The following is an 18,527-nucleotide window of genomic DNA, read 5'->3' as shown; positions in this document are numbered from 1 at the left end:
CGTGCACCTAGAGACATACATCTATTTTAGTTATTATTAATCAATGATCTTTACCACATCAGATTCCATGTGGCGCTCCTAATTGATCCACATCCACACAATGGCTGGCAATTACGAGGCTGAACTCGAAGCAGGAGAAGATGATAGGCTAGAATATTACACTCTACTCAACACTGACCAACATGCTACACAGGATGACATCAAAAGTGCTTATAGACGTCTCTGTCGCATCTACCATCCAGATAGGCATCAAGACCCTAAAAAACAGGCAACTGCTGGAAACTTCTTCAGAAAAATTCAGGAAGCATACAATGTGCTAATTGATCCACGCACTAGGGCAATTTACGATCGATCTGGGAAGAAAGGACTGGAAGATGATTTGGCATTAGTTCAACGTACTACGCTACCCTCGGAATTGATCAACGAGTACGAGCGTCTTCGAGCTCAATGGGAAGAAAGGACATACATTCAGCAGGCAAATCCTCAGGGAAATTTTCAGATGGAAGTCGATGCTACAGGCTTAGTTGATGGCCAGGTCTATTACAACCAACCCTTACTCTATGTGAAAAGTATCAACGTTCAACAGTCTGTGGATGCGGAGATGACTAAATCAACATTTGGTAGCATTTCAGGAATGCTCACTGCTTCTCAGCGTGCCTTCTTTGGAGGAATGCAGTTCTCGCTTCGCCAACTCATCGACAATCAAAATTGGATCAAAGTGTCTGCTCTAGCTGGGTCACAACCTGCACTAGGTGTGGACAGCTACCATAGCCTTGGCACTCATATGTACCTTACCACCCAGTCTGTGATGTCCCTATCTCCCTATGGTGTCGTACTAGCAGCTAATGGTAGTCTGACCAGAAGACTTACTGACAGTACAATGGCCACTCTCTCTGTCAAGCAGACTGGCAATGCTGTATCTACTCAAGTTGGACACAAACTTTCACTGACAACCGAAGTTATTGGCGAAGTGCAAGTTGGATATCAAAGCTCCTATGTGAAGGGATCTATACAGTACAAGCCAACTGAGAAATATTCATTCAGAAGTGGAGTGAAGGTTGGGACAAAAGGAGCGACATTGTTCTGTGGAGCTGAAGAACAGGTGGCTACGCTGACTTGCTTAGGGGGGACTGTCCTAGTCGGGTTGAACGAGGGAGTCGTTTTGAAGCTACGGTTAATACGAGCATCAATGAATTTTCAAGTAAGAATCCAAGTATCTCAAGAAGTCAGCTTAGCATCTTTAGTTTATGCTACTATCATACCGCTTGGATTATATGCCTGCCTTCGAGTGTTTGCAATAGCTCCATTTCTGCAAAGGCAGCTCCTGAAAGATCTTCAAAACAAGAGGGAGGAAATACTCCAGGAGGCGCTGGCTAAGAAAGCAGAGGCTGAAGCAGCCGTCGATCTCATGCAAGAAACGTTTCAGAGAGCTGTTGAATCAGAGCAAGCCAAACAGGGATTAATCATTGTCGAGGCGTGGTATGGAAAGTTGTTTGATTTGCAGGCTGACGACCAACCCTATCAACCTAAGATCGTTGATGTTTGCATATCATTGCAATGTATGGTGCAAGACTCAAAGCTCATCCTTCAAGAGAATACAAAAGTGAACATTCCAGGATTTTACGACCCCTGCGTAGGCGAGAAGAAGCATTTGCGAGTACGGTATGAGTTCAGGGGAGCACCTCATGAAGTGACTATTGACAATTCAGAGCCACTTATTATTCCGCGTAGATCTCATAGAATATCTGTTACTGAAGAATAGTGCATGTATTCATCTAGTCGTTGTCACTTTGTGCTGATGTTATCTATTTCTAGTGTCAACTTTTGATTAGAAGGGCGGCTAATGTTCAAGAAATACAAATCATTTTTTTAATTATAAGCTGGACCATCATTACCAGAATAAATTTCCATGGAAACAGCAAGCTCAAACCGAAAACAAAGAGAAATAATTATAATGCCTGTGCCTCTGGTGCTGAGAGCTAAATGCATCCTTGTAGGTATGTCTCGCCTACTAGTTCTATTGTCCAAAGGCTCTAGTTCAGTGTGTGGTTTTTAAAAATAGGATGGTATTTATAGATGATAACACATGTATACTATTTCTAGGTGACAGTACAGTGGGCAAAACTGCTCTAGCACAAAGCTTTACAAGTGACGGCACACAGTTCGCCAAGTCTTACAACATGGTAAATACACCTCTAGTGCATGTGCCTATTCTTTTCTCGTTAACAGACTACCAGTGTGGATGTGTATGTGAAGACAGTCACTATTCCAAACACCAAAGTTGTAGTAGTGAGTTGACGCTACATACTAATAACAATGGGTTCATCAAGGAAAGAATGCATTCATAGCTGTGTTTTGTTTGCCCAATTTCTAGTTATGGATACATGCAAATTTGAACATTAATTTTTTACTTAGGAACTGTACATTCACGACTCTGCCGGGAATGAGGTGTTCTCTGACTTTGTACAAGAGTTTGTAAGTCCCCTATTAATAATACCCCAACTTAAATCAAGAATCTGTCATCCCTACAGTGGGACCAGCCGAACTTGGTAATGGCGGTGTATGATGTCACTAACGAACAATCTCTGAAGTCCTGTACGAAGTGGCTGGAGAGAGTCAAGGCTAAGAAAATCACACCGGAATTACAGCTGCCAGGTTAGCACTAACTGTAGGTCACCTTCTGTTCATTTTGTTAATCGACAAAGCAGCATTAGAGGCACAAAGACAGTAGCATCGATGGTAATCATTGTACAGTACTTGCCAATGATTGAATTTTAGTAAATTTGATATGCTCAATTTCATCTTTGAGCTATAATCGGGTGTTTCTATTTTTACGATGACTGGTCAAGATCTACTTTACGTTCGACAACTTGATTTTTAAAATCCTCGTAGCAAAGGCTACAATCTTGTGAGCTTATTTGCCGCTTTCACCCCCACCCCCATGATTACCTCGTTTTTTTGTATACCCAGCCCTGGATTAAAAGCATGGGCATACATGTACTAGTCGTTCTTGTAATGTGCATAGGTGTGTTGGTTGGTAACAAGGTGGATCTGGTACAACGGAGAGTGGTCACAGAAGAAGATGCCAGGAAAACAGCTCAAACAAAGGAACTTGAATACTTCGAATGCTCAGCGGTTCGTTATATTATTCTCTGTTTGTTTGTTTTATGCACATGTAATGTAGTAGATGGTATAATTATTATTATACTACTCTCAGGATTCTGATCACTGTACTGATTTTTCCTCACAGAAAGACCCAGAAGTAGTGGACAAACCTTTTCTATACTTAGCCGAACAATTTTACCAACTCTATGAGCAAAGTTTGGACAAAACAAAGACAGTATGAACATGCATATAATAATTATTTGCTTTGTTTACACATAGAAATCATATGTACTCATATGTACTCTTGCTGCATGTAAAAACAGTATCTCTCTCCGCACTACCGTAGACCTGGTTGTCCACTGTAGAATAAGGCCTCACACTTTGCTCCTTCATTGTGTTACTGGCATGCACAGGTGTTTCAATAACCTGAGTGCTGGATATGTAAGCATCATTATCCACGAGGCTATCATTGTCTCCTGCAAGAGAACCATCAGTACTGCAGTTCGTGACTGAGGTTAACCTCCTCCTTTCCTTCTGAGACTTTATCTTCTTCTTCATACGCCTGTTGTCCAGTACAATCTTGCAAAGAATAGTGGTTACAGCCAGTGAGATAATGACAACTAGGACAAGGGCTCCGATTACACTGCCCCTCACAACCATTGAGACATCCGGAGGCATTGGGGAATTGGTTGCGTTCATAGATTCTGTTGTGTTCATGGTTATCTAAGCAAGATAGAGTTCAGCTACATTCAATCAGTCTATTCTTGTGATAATTATCCACATTTGCTGTGGAGGTATGCATGTCAACTTGCGTGCCTATCTAGGTTTATATGGGGAAATCGTTCATTGTTGGACCTGGCACTCATTCACAGAGTGCAGTGTACCAGCCAAGTTGCAATTGTGGTGCATGGCAAATGCTTACCTTTTATGCTAACTTTACCCACACATAATTGAGGAGAATCACAGTGTCACATAACCGCGGTCTCTATTAGAGCTAATCGTTCTTCTACAAGATATTAAAGTTCTATCTGTTCAGCAATTAATAATTAACTGTTGGCTGAATGCATGCCTTTTCCCATTTTGGACCAGTGAGGCAGAAGCTTGCCAGAAGCCTCTCATGTTCACCTCTTCTTTGTAAGTGTTTGTGTACTGTGCACTAGCCTAGTAGTGCACAGAACTGGTCCATTTCGACAGGAAAGTTCGCGATATGCGGATAGTATGATTATTAATAACCTGTAGCCACACTCTATTTATCTTGCAATACAGTTATTTACGCTGCTGCTTTGCTAGAAACCCCCCCCCTCCTCGAGTTTTGGTGGTCACTTTTTAGGCTTCCTCCCCTAAATGCAAATGCTATCAATCAGACTATTCACTTCTTACCCTGTGCAGCAGGTACGGCACAAAAAAATAGGCTGGTGCTGGGATGTGGGAGCAACGTAATAGACCACATCTACAATGTCAAAGGTGTGTGTTGATCCTATACTGTGTTAGTACTGTTGGTGAATAGATACGTGCACATATCACAGTACCACACCGCACTTAGAGGTGATAAGCATGATACAAAGCAGCTACAACAGTGTTGTAAGTAATGTATTTGGCATCTAACCCCATTTGTCTCTATTGACATGCCTACATGTAGTTGGAATGCTCCGTACTAGTACTATCCTTACGCATTATCATTCTTCTCTATAAGGTTGATCTGACTATACATACACTGCCAACTAATCACCCCCATAACACTATGAGCGAAACAAACATGCACTGAGGCATTTGAGGTGCCTGAACACTCGTAATTATGGTATTTGTTTGTAGTGGTACCAGCATCTGGAGGCAAAGGATTCTTCCTCAGGTATACATGTAACGCATGTACTCCTGACCGCTAACACATTGCAAGAGACTGTTGTCTGTGTATGTAGCCCGTTCAGAGCACTTGAATCTAAGCTGATTGGAGGAGTCACCCTTAACCACCTAGCATGGGCGACTCTCGGAGGAGGTAAGATGACATTTCAATTCCACAATGGGACTGTTTTCGTGAAATAGCCGTGATTATTAATTTATGCAAATTTAGACCAAGGATGAAACCACATAGACGCATGAAATATGCTATAAGTCAGTGCTTCTCTGCTGAGGTGTGCAGGGTGGCCCTCCCTTGCTCCCTTTCAGAACAAGTAGTCGTGTAGCTAATACAGTATTGAATTAAGATCATAACGTCAGTCTTGATGTTGAACCGTTGAGTACATGTAAGGTGCCAGATTTTCCCCACCTGCACCTCTCCATTGTATATACATTGTACCCACAGCTTGACACATTTTTGAAGAGGTACTCGCCCCCTAATTGGCGAAATCCAACTCTTATAAACTCTACTAATATTTTTCTGGTTAAAAACCTTTGCAAATGAGCCAAATCAGCAGAATTGACCGTTTACTATCTAACTATTGCGTTTAAATAGTGTGTAATTACCAGTACTAATTTAGGGCTTTTTATTTTTGCGAAGTGATCAATTTTTGATGCTCGCAAAACATTCTAGTAATACGGTAGCTCCCCAAAGGTGTTGGGCTTTAATAATTTTATTGTTACATGCAGTACCCACTGGTCTACTGGCTTTACAAGGAGCTGACGAGTTGGGGAGTTTCCTGAGATCACACCTCAAAGATTTGGGAGTAAGGACGGACTTCATTCAAGGTGATGTATGTCTTGTGCTACCATTACTCTTGACCAACATGTCTTCCTTCATATATATTATTTAGTGGACGAGAAATTTGCCACATCACAGGTAATTGGTATTTCACTCCCGACAGCAGTAATTGCATGTTGCCATACATATCCATCCACTCTTAAAGTGCCACGTGTTCATCCAAGAGGATGGTGAGAGGAGCATTCTCATGGCTCCTGCAACAACTTCTTGTATCGATGAGCAGGCCGTAATTAAATATTTTGGTCAGTTAACTGTGTAACCTCTACGCGATCCACTTATATTTACCAGCTATGCACACTCTAGATGGATACATTCAAGAAAATGCCTCAATGGTAACCACAGAGATATCCCAAGTGCCTCTGAGCGGAGTGAAGGCACTACTGGATTCTGCTAAGTGGGTTTATTTATTTGTTTGGTTGAATTGATATCTCTGCTGCATTTCTTCTGTTTAGGAAGGCTAATGTGTTGTCAGTACTGGATCTGGATATCCCACCTTCAGTGAGTTTGCGTGCAACACATCAGGCAAATGAAGCACGGTTACCTGCTTGCTTGCGCCTTAATGCATGTGTGACGCAATGGAGTTACCATTTAAAACCATACTTCTGATGAACCAGGTGGCTGAGAATGAAGCTAAACTGGGCAGCATTGCTGAGGTGATAGAGTGTGTACGTACAGCAGACGTTTTGAAGCCTGCCAAGGCAGCAGCTGAAGAATTGCTCACCATCATGACTGGAGACAGCCAGAGAATTAAGTGCGTGCAGTAAGCAGGAATTGTTGTGTGATAAAAATAAGAACTTTGATATGATTTTAGCAAGCACAATTAATTCCTGTGGTTTTTCAGTACCACCTCAGAGGTAGTAAGATAGCTTTGTTGGATCTTCATCTTCATACACAATTTCTCGTTTATGATTCCGTGAATGTGCATGTTGTGGGTTGGTCATCACTAGCCTGATTCCAGCCGCCCTAGGAACCAAGCGCTTCTTTCGTTCCCTGTAATGAGGCTATAAGTCATCTTGAAAATGTTCCATAATTATCACAAAACTGTATAGAATTATAGCAGGTAATTTTCGAGGCTATAATTTTTCGAGAATTTGCTATTTTTGTGAGTTTTGTGTATATTGTTTTCGAGGATAGTAGTATTTTAAGCGGACTTATGAACATGCATTTCTCGGCTGTACATTTTGCAGCTTGGTTGAAATCCGCGAAAATATTGGCTCTCAAAATACCCGCTGTACGGTATGTCAGCCTGAGCATAATAGCATGCAAATACGTACCGCAGTTACTTGAGTGGTATTCACAATTTAGTTGCCTGTTGTACATGTAATTATTGCATGCTTATCGGGAATATTTTTGTATCCCCCAACAGAGCTATGTCACACAGAGAAAAGGCTGCTGAATTGGTTCGTCTGTGTGACTCGAAGCTGGTGGCCATTACCAATGGACACGAGCCAAGCATCTTAGCAACCCCAGATAAGGTGTGTCTCTATGTATATACATGTAAGCTATATTGAAAGATGTAAATTCATGTTATACGTATTATGTTGTCAAGGTAACAAGCATGTGATAAAAGTCGCAGCCTCTACCTTTTGTTACCGTAGAAGCCTCCAGGCATAAGGGTCGTCATAATAATTATAAAGCACACAGCATTACTTGTGTTGTATGCATTATACAGGCAGTTTGTCCTTGGGTTTGTGCCTGCATGTATATTCCATACAACGCTCAGTCTCTATCATTCTATTACCTAAATGTGTATGTAAATGCTACATTGCTGTACAATTTACATGTATATGAGGTCACTGTGATATGTGTTATCAACCAACAGGTGGTGGATGTAGCACCGAGCCATATTGCCAAAGTTTTGGATACCACTGGCGCTGGAGATGCCTACCTGGGGGGTCTCATTACCATTTTGGCTAAGAATGGTTTGCCAAACACTGAAGAAGAGCTCAGGTAGAAGACAGGCTGGTATAGCTAATGTGTATGTACTATAGAGTACTATTATTATTACAGGGCTGCATCCAGGAATTTGGATCAGGGGGGGGGGGAGAATTGGGCAATTTAAAAATGTAGGAGGGGCGAAGTCATCTGAATTATAGCAGTACAAATGAATCTGCCAGATCCTAAGGGGGGTGAAACTGTGCCCAGGGGGGACGAATTATCCCCCTCTCCCCCACTCAATGCAGCCTTGCTATAGATATACGTATTTTGTCGTATGCCTCTCGGTATGCAATTACCTACACTGTTTCTGAGTTACGTACATGTACACAATTCACTGCTTATTGTAATTATACACCAAACTTTAAAATTTAAGGTGCATGAATGACTGTTGTTTTTACTGAAACGAGGAAGCTAATTCTTAATATAATGTCATAGGAACCTGGGGGAAGTTGCAAACGGCTTTGGTGCCTCGTGTGTGCAATCTATTGGCGGAGTGCCTGTGTCAACTTCAAGGTATGTTGGCAACTGATACATAATTGTATCTCTGCACCCACACTGCATATCTGCATGCCTCTACTGTAACACAGTTACGTGTGTGTGTTTACATGTGGTCATGTCGATTGCTAAGATTGTGACGGTGACAAGTGGATATACCACGTCCATTGTAATTATAGGATGGCTGCAAAACTACAGCACACCCTAAATGAAATTATCATCGATTCCTGTGCATGTGATGATTTGACAACGCTTAGTGTGAATCTATGTCTAAAACACATGTTCATATGTGTTTTTTGCCCTAATGTTATAGGGAGACACTGAAGAAGATTCTACCAGATATTGACTTGTTACCTGTGAATTCCACTGCTCCAGAGATTCCCCCACACCGTCACACACCCAGCACATCCCTACATACTACACTGTCTCAGTTTGAAGAGTCATTGAGGAATGATGCTTTGGCAGCTAACTCCCTAGCTGGTGGACTGGACATGAGCAGTGTGGAGGAGGTAATCGACACCCTGGACAAGTGCGAGGGACAGCTCCTTGTCTCTGGAGTTGGTGAGTGTTGTTGTGCGTGCAAATGCATGAATTCCAGTTGTAAGACTGTAACTTCTTAATACTTACATGTACTTAACAGGACTAAAATTTGCCCAAGCAGGAATTGCAGGTGTCACATACGTATAAGAGAGTAGATTACCACACATTTGTACTTTGCTGGCTATGGCTGTGTTCATAATATTTGCACAAAACAATGAGTAAGATATAATTCTACTCTCTAGGACTGGAGATGCAACACTTTTCCTACAGTTGTAATTTTTGGCACAAATGAAATGAGCGATTTAGCACTAAAGTCTTGCTTTGTATGTCTATTCTTAGAATTTCATGTTTTAAATTTTTCAGGCAAGTCAGGTCATGTTGGGCGTCGCTTTGCCAGCTCCCTGGGGTCCATTGGTCTAGCGTCTCATTTCATTCACGCCACTGACTTTGTGCACGGGGACCTGGGTAAGACATAATTATCGACGAAAGTGAATACATTCTGGTATGACTATAATTTGAACGTTACTTTCTGTCATCATGCATAATTCATAATTTCAGGTACACTATAGTTATAGGAATCAACTGTTTACAGTGGCTCCGATATAATACATGTATGATCTGGATTTCCTTTAAACAGTGTACATGCAGTCACGTGTGTCTTAGTGTTTGCAAACGTATAATACATGTATAACCTGGATTTCCTTTAAATGCAGTCATGTATGTCTTAGTGTTTGCAAGCTGTATATAATTATGTGGCTCTCTGTACTGCACACAGGTATAGTAAAGGGTGGCAGAGATGTGGTGATGTTCCTGTCCCACAGTGGCAACACAGAGGAGTGTGTGAGAGCTGCCTACCACCTCGGGGCGAGGGGTGTGTGCACCATCATCATTACAGGGGGGAGAGGTGAGCTATATATAATTATAATTATATGAATACTGAGTCAAAGGAAGTGTTTTAGACTCACATTCCTTAGGTCAAAGTTCAATTGCGTGTTACCTGCCAAACACAAGCACTTAGCTGCCAAGAGTCTGATTCGTGCACTGTTTGATCTATAAGTTATAACTATTAGCTTAATCAATCATCGTTTCAGCTTTAGAATCTTCAGGAGGGATGCCTGGAGTTGCTATAAGCTATAATTATATTCTGTTACTACGTTGTTGCCAAGTGCAATATACAGCATAATGCACTGCTGAAAGTCATAATGCACTAACCACAAAACACCCCTCTGGCATAATCAAATTAAATATTGTATCATGAGAAATAACAAATATCAAAGTAAGTCCAGCCATGCAGGAATGTTCAGCACTGCTGGAGTTTCTTCTTTGCAACCATGCAGGTTTTAAAATCGTCCAAGGCTCATTTTGTGAAGATTCTTCTGTGTTCCTAGACCTAGTCCTCCACTTCTTGATGCATGTCAATTCTGCTTCATCATAGCACTAGAAGCGGCTCTTTTTGCAAGGGGCTTGAGCTGTTTTGCAGCAGTGTAGAGGCGAGCTTCTTTGGCTTGGTTGTGATGCCGAGGATATATAGTGGAGGGCTGTTTGAGCAGCAGTTACACTGAGTAGTGGGGTGGGGCTGTTTCTTTGCAGCAGTAGTAAGTGGGGTGGGGCTGTTTTGCAGCACCAGATTTGGAGTGGGGCTGTTTTCTAGTATTGGTTTCAGCGTTGGAACTCCAACAATTTTGTGTCAAGCCATTCGTTGATCATGCCAATCTTACACGCTGCCGATACTGGTGTCTAGAAGAGAGAAGAGATGGAGCTGTGTCTAGAGTTGTCTCTGTCATCTTTTTGTGCAGTTTATATTATGTTACTAAGACAGTGTTATGTTGCTATGCCCTCGGGATATAAACTAGTTATAACACGTGCACTCGGGATGCATGGCATATATTGCACCCAGCGCTCGTGCTTCAGTGCAATATATACCATACATTCCTCTTGCCCGTGTTATAACTATAACTAAGCCTATATGAGTATCACTTCGTTTGCTGGCTATTGAACTTTGACCAGGAATGTGGGTCTTTAAGACTCACGGATGTTGTACCTCCTCTGGGTCAAGCTGGCTGCATGTGTATGTCTAGACGTCTATTCCAGCTGTAACTGCTATGATTATACGATTGCAATGCGATGAGAAAGAACGACTTCTATAGCCACGTTCTCTTGGATTTGCAAACTAAAACTAGATTTATGGCTACTGAACTGATGTGATTACAGCGCCACGTCAGCATCAGCATAATTTTTAAGGCCCTAAGAAGCGCCTACCGTTGCTGTAATTATTTTCTGGCGCTTAATAAAAAGACTTATTTGAGACATCAAGACCATCATCCTGACTAGCTTCCATCACACTACTAAACATGCAGTTGTTTGACCCAACGCTACGCTACGTACGTGGCTTGGCAGATAAAATTTAATTACCGTATATGCTCGATCAGAGGCCGCTCTCAAATAGTAGCCTCAGTGAACTTTGACTCTAGCATTTCTGCACGTGGCAGCCAAAAAAATGATTACTAGCAGCTAGCTACAAGTAGCAGCTTGTTAGTGCTTCACAAAGACTTTCTCATGGCAGAGTTCAAGTTTATGCAGGTGAAAACAACTTTTGATGACAAACTAAATTATCTGGAGCTAATAAACGCCGCTCTTGAACAGTGGCCTCTCTTGAATTGTAGCCTCCTCTTCCAGCAAAATGAAATATTTAGTAGCCGCGGCTCCTGATCAAGCATATATGGTACATTTTTAATAGAGAGCATAATAATGATTCATTATCCTCGAGACAGAACCGCAAAATTATTAGCAGGGTTTCATACAGGATTTTTAGCTGGGAGGGGGAATTGTTTAATTGAGGGGAGTCTTGGGGTCCTTGAGGAATGGTTATATCTGAGGTGCAATTTGAGTTTTGTGTGCTTTAAACCATAAATTTTACTGGCCTAATGAGATTATAGATATTTTTAAGAAGAAAAGTCACACATTTTGTTATGACATCATTAGATTTCTGGGGGGGGGATTTTTGCTGGGGGTGGAAAATCCCAGGGCGCCCCCCCCCTCTGTATGAAACTTGATTAGTCATTATATTTGAGTTAGTGTTGTTTTTTAGCCGCGGTTTTTTTCTGAAATGCGGCCACCTCGCTATTCCAGTCAAGCTGCACTGTCCCAAGGGTGGCTGGATTAAGGTTAGGGTATTGTGTTTCGCCCCCGCGATATTTATAGAGTATGAATACCATTATCACTATGTTTTTAGTATAGCATCAGACAAGTTGTACTGGAGTTTTCTTGCATCAATTTTTAGCATGGATAAACCCGGGAATCTTCAACTGAGGGCTCTATCCAATTAAAGAAAGGTAGGGGCAGGGCCAGACGAAGAAAAAAGTCAATCTGGTTGGAGCTAGCCTCCTGTTTATCGGAAGATCAAGCGTATTTTTAGATACTTACCGTCTACTCTTAGCTTTTACTCGCCCGTATGAAGTTTTACAATGAATATCTCTTCGTCTGGCCCTCTGGAAGGTACTTAGCTACGTATAGATACCAATATAAAGCTTGCTGAAAGTACTTACTGCTCTTATAAATTGACACAAAAATTAGTCTATATACTTGTGGTTTTGATGCCCACTTTTCTCATTCATGCATCTTCATAATCATGGCATTCTTACACAAAACAATAGCAATATAGTGTTGATAATCATACAATTATAAGTACAGCAGACTTCTTTGAACCTGCAAAAGAGAAAAAGCTGACAAAATTAAACTCATGAATATTCATGAGTGATCACAATAACTAACCTTAACGAGAGTCTACTGAACTACAGTGAATTCGAAGGCTGTTGCAATCTTCTTATAGCTATAAGAATCGTTTGTAGCATCACTAGATATTAATTATGTTCTTAGTTATGGTTTTATCTAGGATTTTAAGTTTGGGGGAAGTTTGAAAAGGAACCGCGCGCCAGTGCAAAAAACTTGAGGACATGCCCACTTCAGGTCACCAACACTCCCATTTCCAGTCATCGCACCCCCTATATTGTTTGTTGTTGGTGCCTATTAGCAATGTACTCCTGGCAATGTGCATTGACAGGCAACTCCATGTAACTTGATGATTGTGTGAACCTGTAGAACACTAGAAACGACATGTACTAATTATAATTATACAAAAGCAATGGATAGATTAATTTGTGGTAAGACTAGATGATGACCAATCATCCTCTAGCAAAGCTACATGTAGCAAAAGACCGTGGTCTAGATAATGTTGAGTCTAGTACTCAAACCTCTTCCCCTCTACCTCCCTCCCTCTCTCCTCGTATTTTCTCCTCTCTTGTGGAGCTTAATTATCCCCCCACTAGTTGAAACCCTGGGTGTGTATGGTGTATGTAATAGTTGTACCATGGATATCAAGGGTGTATTGGATTTGTACTACCGAGGGCAGTTCTATGTATTCCCTGAAGGCGCAGCCCGAGGGAATACATACAACTGCTCGAGGTGGTACATAACAATACACACGCAGATATCCATGGTACAGGTAGCTAGGCCCTGGCAAATTATGCTCCTTTTTCTGCCTATTATGCTTTTGAGCAGTGCCCCAAATTCAGCCTATTATGCTTGTCAAAAGAACCCATTATACCCCATATTAACGTCATAAATAATCTTTTTTCAGCAGTAGTAACAACTCTTGTTGTATTGAATACAACAAGAGATAATTTCGTTGTAACATAACTGAAAACTGAAAATTCAACATAATCTTCTAGATGTAAAAGAGGCATTTAAAAGAGAAAAAACACGTTCAGCAGCAGCAGCAGAGGAACGTTGCATTTGGACCAAACTGACCAAATTCAAAAATTTAACCCTATTATGCCCCAATTATGCCAGCATAATGACCTAACCTATTATGCCCCAAATTATGCCGGCATAAGCCAGGGCCTACAGGTAGCTTGTATATGAACGTATTGATAATTAGAAGCTGTTATCCAACCCAATTACAACTGAGTGGTAGTAAACACTCTTTGATCTCTGCCGTGCATGCACTGTGCACATTTTGTGTGCATGCACTATGCACATTTTGTGTATACGTGTGCTTGCACTTGACAACCACATTTACAACTTCAGACACCCACTTCCAATATAGGGTCGGGTAGTTTTAGTGAATCTGATTGGATACTGAAGAATCAATCTTCACAATGTGATCCAAGTGTGTCAAGAGCCCTTTAAGGGTGGGGGGAGGCCTTTAGGCTGACCACAAGCCAATGTACCCTAGGGTACATGGGATTTGTACCCTGGAGTATCCTGAGAGTTTCAATGGATATTCCTTAGTGTCAGAGCACAACATCATGGTACAAGTCTGGTTGGATAACCCTAAATTAGATAATTATACTTTTCTGTAATAACGGCCCACTGACTTTTTAATCACAAAAATAGAGGCGAGTGGATAATTATATTTCCAAACGTGATGAGACTATTTGCCTCCGAATATAACGGGTGATAACTAGTATTATAAACAAACCAACTCGATTGCAGATTCGAAACTTGCCAAGCTATGTACTTTCAGCCTGTTCTACAACAAAGACTGTCTTTGGGAACCATTTGGCTGTCTACCGTCAACTAGCTTAGTCATTCAGGTAAGTATGTGTTACATCTATTATTTGTGTATGAGAACGAAGCTTTCTAATCTACTTAGTTACTTTAAAGATCAACTGTATTTCTAACTTTGCATACACATGCAGGAAATGCTATGTAATGCTTTGCTGTGCCAGATCATCGCCAAGAAAAACGTAAACAAGGACGTCTACAAGCATAATCATCCTGGTGGCAGCATTGGAAGATTGTTGAGTCAATCAATAAACACTTGTACGTAAAATACGTTGTTTGTTTAAGGGAATTTGAACAGAAGCATTATTGATGTTTCCTTTTGTTCTGAGGCTCTACTCATGCTCTATAATTATGTAGATCTAGCACAATTATTATACAAGTATTAGTTATTGCCCAGCCAGAGTGCAACATGCCATATATTGCACGAGGGCGCCTGCAATAACTAACTTGTTGCCCAATGACGTTAAACTCGTCTGACTGGTCATATAAATCGTAATAAAAGACATGTGTTTTGAAGGAATTTAGTGTATTCATTAGTTTTGCTGAATTCCATAGTAGGTTTTCTTCCCGCTTCTAGTTTTAAAAGTAGTAGCCTATAAAAGGGACCAAATGAGTTGCTGGTGGGGCATAAGTCCCAAACGGATATCTCAAGAAATCTACTGCATTTACTGTATTTTTCCAAGACCTTGCAAAATGAGCCCACGATTGGTTATTCTGTGCCTGCTCATGCGCAGTAGATCTTTTTGAATTGTGAGCAATGGCTACGTCTACTTCTTGTGAATCAAGAGGTCTAGTGCTTACAGTGAAGATCTACGTTGGAGGATCATATGGCAAAGTGAGGCTTTTCTTTGTAAGCCATCAGTGATAGCTTAATTGTAATCTCAATATTGATGTGTCAACAGTTTGGAGAGTGATGCACACATCTTTAGAACTACTGGAGATGTTGCCAAGAAAGAATACCCAGTTCAGAGAGCATTTCGGTGCAGCTCCTCTTCATCATCCATCTGATACTCCAAAGGCCAGGGATGTACCTCCGAGAAATCACAAGTGAAATAAAGTCAACACTTGGGCTAGATGTGAGTGAAAGCGCAGTGTGTAAGATGCTGAAAAAAAGTGGATTTACAAGGCAGAAGCTGGTTACATTTGCCTTACAGAGAGACGATTTACTCCGAAATGAATTTGTAACTGATGTTTCTTTATATGAAAAGAGTTCCCTTGTGTTTATTGATGAAACAGGCACTGATTCAAGGGATGCTATACGCACGTATGGCTATATATAGCTTGAGAGGCAAACCAATGAAAGCCCAGAAATTGTTTGTGAGAGGAGAACATATTTCTGCCATTGCGGCAATGTCAATGAATGGATTGAAAATTGTTTGATGTGGTGTAAATAGTGATCATTTCTATAACTTTGTGCCAACGGTACTAACGAAAATAGTATTGTCATCATGGATAACTGTTCCATCCACCATGTGCATGAAGTTGAGCAAGTCATCAGTGATGCTGGATCAGTCAGTCATTACCTGCCCCCGTACTCACCGGATTTTAATCCCATAGAACTAGCTTTTTCAAAAGTCAAGTATAATTATGATGAGATCATTGGAAACAGAAATGCAAGCAATCAATGACACTATTGTATTATACGCATTTTCAACAATAACAGTAGCAGATCGTCAAGCCTGGATTTTAAGTATTGGAATATACTAGAATACACACACACATTATGTACAAAGACTTTTGTAGACATAATGGGTGGCATGAATACAATAAGACTATATTCTTCAGTATAATTATAGCAAATACATAATACAGTTGCAAAGTACATTATCTGCGTCACTGAAGCCTTTTAAGTCCACACAAAATATCTCGCTTTTGCTCTTTAAACTCATCCTGCGTTAAGACACAGTCGTCATATAGCTGTTTGAGGGTGCTTAATTAGTTGTCCAAATGATTTTCCACGTATTTCAGAGGCTTTACCAGGGGAAATTACCAATTGTGATGAATCTCTTAAAGGTCTGGTAGGTGTCCATGAATCTGAAATAGTCTATTGAATAGTAGCTGATTGGGTGACTGAAGAACACAATTGATTGTCTTAACAACAGCTGTCGGCAGTGCTCGCAATAGTATCTGACATCGTCATGTCATCCTTTCTTTGTTTCCTTTTTGGAGTAATACCAGTTATCATAGGTACTTGCGGCGGTGTATCTTTACTTGAATGAATCCCTGTTGTAATCATGCGAGCCCACAGACGATACTGCACTTCGCTTAAAGTTAATTTTTCTTCATTCAATTCTTTTGTTAATAACTCTTCCACCTCAAGCTCCTTTTCCTCTCTTCTTGACAAACGCCCTTCTCCAGTTTTTCGCCGCATAGGATTTAGAGTTTCACTATCAGTAATATTTCGGCCATCACACCATAACATAATTTCGTGAGTGGTGGATTTGCTATACATAGAAGTCAAATCTTCTTCTGTGTAAATCCAATATTTAGCAGATGGGCGGCCAGCAAAGTAACCCATTGAAAATGATGTTGTTGCTGGTACTTGACCCTTGAATTCCTCCATTAACCTGACCTTCATATCTATCATAGAGATTGTGACATTAGTGGTGCCGGAGGATTAGTCGTGTCAGAACTTGTACTTCCCTGTGAAACATTTAACACGTACAATTATTACCAGCAGAAAGGTAATTAGTTTGTTTCCTATTTGTTGGATCTATATCTAGCTCAACTAGCTAACTATTATCACTAGGCCTAATAAATATGTTTTTATTTAGTGAGCACTAGATCTTCCTAACAGGTTGTGCACATCCACTCCTAAACCCTAGCTGGTGGCAGAACAGTGACTGTTACTCTACATCCTGTAGAATTTACTCTCAGATCTGCGCATGCGCAACGACGCTTTTGGACTTCCACCCAAAATAATCGCAAGATCTTGGAATACACACAGTGCAAGTGCATATAATCCCAGTGCATTATGCCATAATAATGCAGTGCAATATATGGTTGCCATGGTAGTGATGCAACATGCCATATACTGAGCACTGGATTGCTTTGATCTGCCCACTCACTGGGCAACAAGGACACAAAGAAGATATCTATATTTTGGGAAAGACAAGCACACAGTAACATACACCAGGAGCACATAAAAAATGGGCTTCTGGATATACGTAGCACACAAATAAGATACAATAGTCTAGAGTGATAAGCAGTAATTTCATATGTCCACTCGACGATGCCTTTGGCTAGTCATACTTTTTACAAAAACTTTTATGGAATAAACTAGCTAAAATTATCAGTTAATTCTCATAAGTTGTTTGGTTCATTACCCTTTACATTGATAAACCAACTTGCTGGCACTCTCCCTGTGTTTTTGTTGGTCCTGACTTATCAAGCGAATCACGGTGTTCAACTCAATAATCAGGTCGTCAATAGAATTGAAGTTGAATATTGGTGAAGAGCCATCCCTAAGCTTTGAGTACTTGGTTATGCATTGAGCCTCGTCTAAAGCTGACGTACCTACGTTCAGAGCATAGATATTGAGACGGTCAGAAATGAGAGGGTTCTTGTGAAGGCATTCGACTTGGTCACAAACATTAATAAAGGCTCGATCGCTTGATTGGCCATCAGTGACAAAAATGATGTCAACACATCTTCCTTCGTGATCCCCACAAGAATTGGACTCGCCAAACATAAAGCTGTTAGCACACCGTGTTGCATAGCCTGTGAAGGAGGAGTGTCCAAGGTATTCAGTATTTATTATTCTGTCTCGGAGTTTGTCTCGCTCATTGTTTGAGTAGCAATCGAAGCAAAATTCGAGATATGCTGCACTAGAGAACTTCAATAACCCAAATTGAACATCACCACATAAATGCCCCACAAGGTGAGATAGGGATTCTGAAACCTCCTTGAATAAATCATACCCAACACTATGAGATGAGTCCAGAACAAACAACACTGATCGATTCGTACAAGGAGCCTTCGGACCCCGACTTCGAATTTCATTGTTAGAATAGGGACATTGAAGTGAATACGCTGTAGAAATACAATTCCATGTTTGAGCGAAGAAGCAAGAAACCACAGTGCATATTGCAAAGTGAAGCCATGCACATTAAAGCTTTTTAAGGTGCCCCCCTCCCCCCCGCAACACAATCAGCCAATAATAATTAGTGGTCTTATGCACTAATCTACA

General features: G+C 40.9%; 3 protein-coding genes across 4 annotated transcripts in view; 2 read left to right on the top strand and 1 right to left on the bottom strand.

The window, feature by feature from the left end:
* Positions 1–47: 47 nt before the first annotated feature.
* Positions 48–3,413, top strand: LOC135351778 (dnaJ homolog subfamily C member 11-like). Its single transcript, XM_064550874.1, has 7 exons — positions 48–1,695; positions 2,093–2,183; positions 2,230–2,289; positions 2,416–2,475; positions 2,532–2,655; positions 3,026–3,135; positions 3,251–3,413. Exons 1-7 carry the CDS (start codon positions 101–103, stop codon positions 3,344–3,346), a joined length of 2,136 nt encoding a protein of 711 aa, XP_064406944.1. The 5' UTR covers positions 48–100; the 3' UTR covers positions 3,347–3,413.
* A 492-nt stretch (positions 3,414–3,905) lies between these two features.
* Positions 3,906–17,594, top strand: LOC135351765 (uncharacterized). 2 transcript variants are annotated; one of them, XM_064550854.1, is made up of 18 exons: positions 3,906–4,239; positions 4,498–4,569; positions 4,918–4,954; positions 5,022–5,098; positions 5,689–5,787; positions 5,853–5,878; positions 5,946–6,042; positions 6,104–6,194; positions 6,253–6,298; positions 6,415–6,551; positions 7,167–7,275; positions 7,623–7,750; positions 8,174–8,251; positions 8,547–8,794; positions 9,137–9,238; positions 9,549–9,677; positions 14,267–14,367; positions 14,473–17,594. In XM_064550854.1, the coding sequence occupies exons 1-18, from the start codon at positions 4,167–4,169 to the stop codon at positions 14,602–14,604; spliced, it is 1,782 nt and encodes a 593-aa protein (XP_064406924.1). In that variant the 5' UTR covers positions 3,906–4,166; the 3' UTR covers positions 14,605–17,594. The 2 variants fall into 2 exon arrangements, with proteins under 2 accessions (XP_064406924.1, XP_064406923.1); XM_064550853.1 differs by having other exon boundaries at positions 4,004–4,239; positions 4,495–4,569.
* The window catches only part of LOC135351757 (uncharacterized), a 15,664-nt gene continuing 14,562 nt past the window's right edge, over positions 17,426–18,527 (bottom strand). Inside the window, exon 16 of the mRNA XM_064550846.1 lies at positions 17,426–18,370. Coding sequence (XP_064406916.1) covers positions 17,661–18,370 — 710 coding nt within the window. The 3' untranslated portion in view covers positions 17,426–17,660. The remainder of the gene's footprint in view (positions 18,371–18,527) is intronic.

This window comes from Halichondria panicea, chromosome 17 (genome assembly GCF_963675165.1).
Source record: "Halichondria panicea chromosome 17, odHalPani1.1, whole genome shotgun sequence".
Lineage (NCBI taxonomy): Eukaryota > Metazoa > Porifera > Demospongiae > Suberitida > Halichondriidae > Halichondria > Halichondria panicea.
The sequence above is the reverse complement of the archived record's forward strand: the minus strand, read 5'-3'. Positions and strand labels throughout refer to the sequence as shown.